The sequence below is a fragment of the Oreochromis niloticus genome, unplaced genomic scaffold, assembly GCF_001858045.2.
Source record: "Oreochromis niloticus isolate F11D_XX unplaced genomic scaffold, O_niloticus_UMD_NMBU tig00008063_pilon, whole genome shotgun sequence".
Classification (NCBI taxonomy): domain Eukaryota; kingdom Metazoa; phylum Chordata; class Actinopteri; order Cichliformes; family Cichlidae; genus Oreochromis; species Oreochromis niloticus.
The window spans coordinates 4,367-8,128 of NW_020328943.1; the positions used below are offsets into that span (position 1 = coordinate 4,367).

At 42.5% G+C, this 3,762-nt stretch overlaps 1 protein-coding gene across 3 annotated transcripts; it reads right to left on the reverse strand.

Moving 5' to 3' along the window:
• Positions 1 to 293: 293 nt before the first annotated feature.
• On the reverse strand, positions 294 to 2,447 carry LOC109198788 (filamin-C-like). 3 transcript variants are annotated; one of them, XM_025905021.1, is made up of 4 exons: positions 2,314 to 2,428; positions 1,382 to 1,499; positions 1,187 to 1,274; positions 294 to 575 (listed from the first exon to the last, which is right to left on the reverse strand). In XM_025905021.1, exons 1-4 carry the CDS (start codon positions 2,395 to 2,397, stop codon positions 515 to 517), a joined length of 351 nt encoding a protein of 116 aa, XP_025760806.1. In that variant the 5' UTR covers positions 2,398 to 2,428; the 3' UTR covers positions 294 to 514. The 3 variants fall into 3 exon arrangements, 2 of the variants coding, with proteins under 2 accessions (XP_025760806.1, XP_019209724.1); XR_002059413.2 differs by having other exon boundaries at positions 388 to 575; positions 2,406 to 2,447; XM_019354179.2 differs by lacking the exon at positions 2,314 to 2,428 and adding an exon at positions 2,138 to 2,199 and having other exon boundaries at positions 388 to 575.
• Positions 2,448 to 3,762: the final 1,315 nt, after the last annotated feature.

The window sequence follows — 3,762 nt, forward strand, 5'->3', positions numbered from 1 at the left end:
CTGCAGTCAGAGTGAGTCAACAGAACTGTCAACACCGGTGGAGCCTGGCCAACAAGACAGGATATAATGAAATACAGTACAAGCTCAGGGCAGCACAGGCTTAAGTAGATCAAGGAGGAAATCGGGTAAACCCTCCAGCAGTTATTTCTGTGTCCATTTTGGGTTAAAAACAAAAAACACGTCATAACTACCTGTGGATGCTGGCTGAGCCTCTGAAGGTTGAGTGATATGTCATTAAGCAGGTAGTCAGAGTTCTCATTGATCAGTTCCTTGAGGGAAGCGTATCCACAGACCTTATTGATGTTCCATATGGAGCTCAGCGCCGCCTGGCTGACCAGCAGCGTCTCCTCACCAGCTTTCTCCAGCACAGGATACAGCCAGGTCGTCAACAAGGGACGGAAATCGCGGCCCAGCGCCTCAGCACAGCAGGCGAAGGCCTCCAGTTGGATGCACAGCTGACAGATGTTGCTGTTGAGCTGGTGGATCGTGGATGCAGATGTTGATGATGAAGGAATCACTTGGAGAGAGCCGGCATCACTGCTGCATATGGAGAGGAGTCTGGATGGACTGAGCAGCTACGCAAAGAGACAAAACACATGTTAATGCACTGCTTTTTAGCCACTTTTACACATGCACTGCAGCTCTGAAGTTTTCAAGATATTATCCATGCACGTGAGAACGCAAATGTCTGACACAGTTACATCAGACATTAAACAGCCTTTAGCCTTCCTGCTCCTGAAAGCCTGTATTATATCTGACTGTGCTCATGTGGGGACAGCACAGATCAGCCTTTCTCAAAGTCAAGAGTGGGCCAATTTAGGATCTTCACTCAAATTTAAAATACAAGGGAAACTGATGTATTTCCTTACATAAACAAAAACAACACATGCTGTTATAAAATGCTCATCCTACGCAGTCATATGCAAAGTGTTAAAATCAGTGTGTGATCCACCTGCCACTAAGAGATATTATTTCTCTTTGGTAGATGGAAAAAATATAATCAAACTCACTGTCAGTAGCTACAACAGCACATTTGTTATAATATGATGAATCAAGCATTTAGATATTAAATAGTATTGAGGGAGACAGGATCAAATACAGTGAGGCATCTCGGGTGGGCAGAGCCCTGATTCAGTAGGGTGAATAAGGGATCTCGTCTCCTCCGTACTTAATGAGTGTGGTGTACCTGTCAGTCATGTCTGGCACATAAGACACCAGGTAGGTCCCATCATGGTTGTCACAGATATTTGCTTCTTGGGCTTCCCGTCTGGGTCCTTCAGGAGAAAAAAAAACTGTTACCTAAATATCAACACTTTGGTTACATTATTGTGTGGTCCACGTTCATGCGCTCACAGTGATCTGCACTGCCAGCAGTCCTCACCTGCATCTTTGCCATCAATGTTGAACTTCACTGGCAGAGAGCTGGGCACTCCAGTGGTTTTAAGGCCGGATCCACTTGCACGCACCTTGCTGGCATCATGGGTGGGCAGCACCTTCACCTTGTAAGGGTGGACAAAAGGGAAGAGAAGAACAACACGCTCACAAATGAAAGGAGCCTCATTTACAGAACCCAGTAAACCACACAAAGACTTTTCCATTTTTAAAGCTGGCCAGAGTGCAACACTGTAACATGTAACACCTAGAAGGTTCAGATGGTTGCAGTACTTTGCTCATTTGGATCAAAAGTTTGGGGGAAAATCTTTCATTAAATCAAGTGATTGTAATGCTCTTGCTTCCGTTGTGTAGTTAACCATCTATCATTTTAGATGTTTCATTAGCAGCCTGATGAAATTAGCTGTGTCGTTAGCCCACTTCAGCCATCCAAACAGATGACCATCTAAGGTGAATTATGCAGATCACCAGCACAGTACACAGATTACCACTTCTTATTCCAGCCAGACTTGTTGTTACTTCATTCTAATCATGCAGTAACAACAAAGATTTATTCCTACTGGCTTTTTAAAATGTGCTTCTTCTATTCTAGAAAACAAAAACATGTTATCACAGGCTTTTGTTTTTTCAATGACATTTGTGTTGGCTGTGTCAGTTGCAGGCAAACATTTATCATAATGGTTAGATATTAGGAAATAGCTTAAAATCAGTGCATATTTAACTTGTTACACTGCCTTAATGTTGCCTGCATGGGATCTCCTCATCAGCATATGACTGTACCCTGGATGATGATATGTGAGGAGCTTGAACTTGATTCGCTAACAGAAACTAATTTAGCTAGCTTAGCACACATGTCTTGTGGCAAGATATATGCACCTAAATGCTTTAAGTCATTGGCTGTTCTGCCAAATTCCCACCAACCTGCAACTTTGTGAGCTGACTGTTTCGGGATTTTTCTGTTTTAGACAACAAAAAGAAAAGAAAAAGATCTACAGATTCAGGCATTTCCTTACCTGTGGTAGTCGCGTAGAATGACGTCACTGACAATGGTCTAAGTTGAAAACAAACTTTCTCAAACAAAAAAAAATCAAACAAAACAAAAAAAGAAGAAGTGAGTCGGCGTGTCATCTTTACCGAGCACCATACATGTTTTGCCTCACATTAAAATTATTATTTTTCCTTTTCAAAAATAATTTGTCTTCAGAGAAGTCAAATATATCAAATTTGCACGAATTCCACGGCCCGGCAGGTGGCGCAGAGCACTTGCCGCCGCCCCTGGCAGCTTGAAGCACAGACAGGCGATGGTTCGATTCTCACTCAATCACTCATGCCGACTCCTGTCTGGAGCTTCGGCCTGCTAGGGGATTCCTGGTCTGCGCAGGGAATCCCGACCTTTTTTTCTTTTCTGTTTTTCTTTTTTCGGGGTGTTGGGGCCTTTATTTATAAAGCTGGGACTATCTCCCTTGTCATGGCTACCAACAACAACGCCAGCTTGGGGAGAGCAGAGACCCGATAAGCACAGACTCATTCATCCTTATCCACTTTCTTTTCACTGCTGCTGCTGCTGTGGGAAACGCTGGGACTTGTGGGCTATGCAGTTTTTGCCTTGTTGGGACCAGTCTTGAATTTTACACATTTGATAAGTGAAGACTGGATGTTAGTGACCAGAGCTGGGATAATCTGGACAGAATCTGCAGCCTGCATCTCCAAATCAGAAATGGCTTTAGATCTGACGCTAGCAGACAGGCATGCATGTCTCAGGGTGATTACACACTAACACATTGTGATTAATCACACACATTTGTATACATTTTATTCACAAGATTTAAAAAAACAAACAAAAAAAAACCACTATACAAAATGTGTTTTCGTGACAGGCTGCTAGTAACAAAGTGCTTAAAGATTTAAAATTGGTTCTTTGCCAAGTTTTCTGTTATGTGCACACACATTCCTTGACTTAGGCGCTTTTTAATTCTCCAATAATGGTCAGTGCCAAGTGTTTACACAAACAAAAAACAAACAAACAAAAAACATTACTCAGAAAATGGTCAGGTACAAGAACTGGACTAAAAAGGAGTGGAAAAACCAGATAATGTCCAAAGAAATACTTCAGCGTGTGGCTCACGACTTTTGCACAGTACTGTAAATGTTATTAATAATGAAAGATGTCAAAATGTAGCTTTCTCATTTTTAAAAAATTCCCATACACATTATTCTTTTCTTCTAGTGGAGGTGCCTCCTCCTTCTGACCTTAGGGTAACTAATTTCTCAGACAGTGACATCACGGTGCGCTGGGAAGCTGCAGCTGATGATGATGTTTCTTACCTCACTAAGTGGAGGCGACCTGAGACAGGTGGGAAGAACTATTGG

Excerpts from the sequence above, each read along its gene's own strand:
- LOC109198788 (XM_025905021.1), bottom strand. The coding sequence starts at position 2,397 with ATGCCTGAATCTGTAGATCTTTTTCTTTTCTTTTTGTTGTCTAAAACA. Across the intron at positions 1,500-2,313 it reads GTCAGCTCACAAAGTTGCAG|GTGAAGGTGCTGCCCACCCA; the intron begins GTTGGTGGGAAT and ends CACCCTTACAAG. Across the intron at positions 576-1,186 it reads GTGCCAGACATGACTGACAG|CTGCTCAGTCCATCCAGACT; the intron begins GTACACCACACT and ends CTCTTTGCGTAG.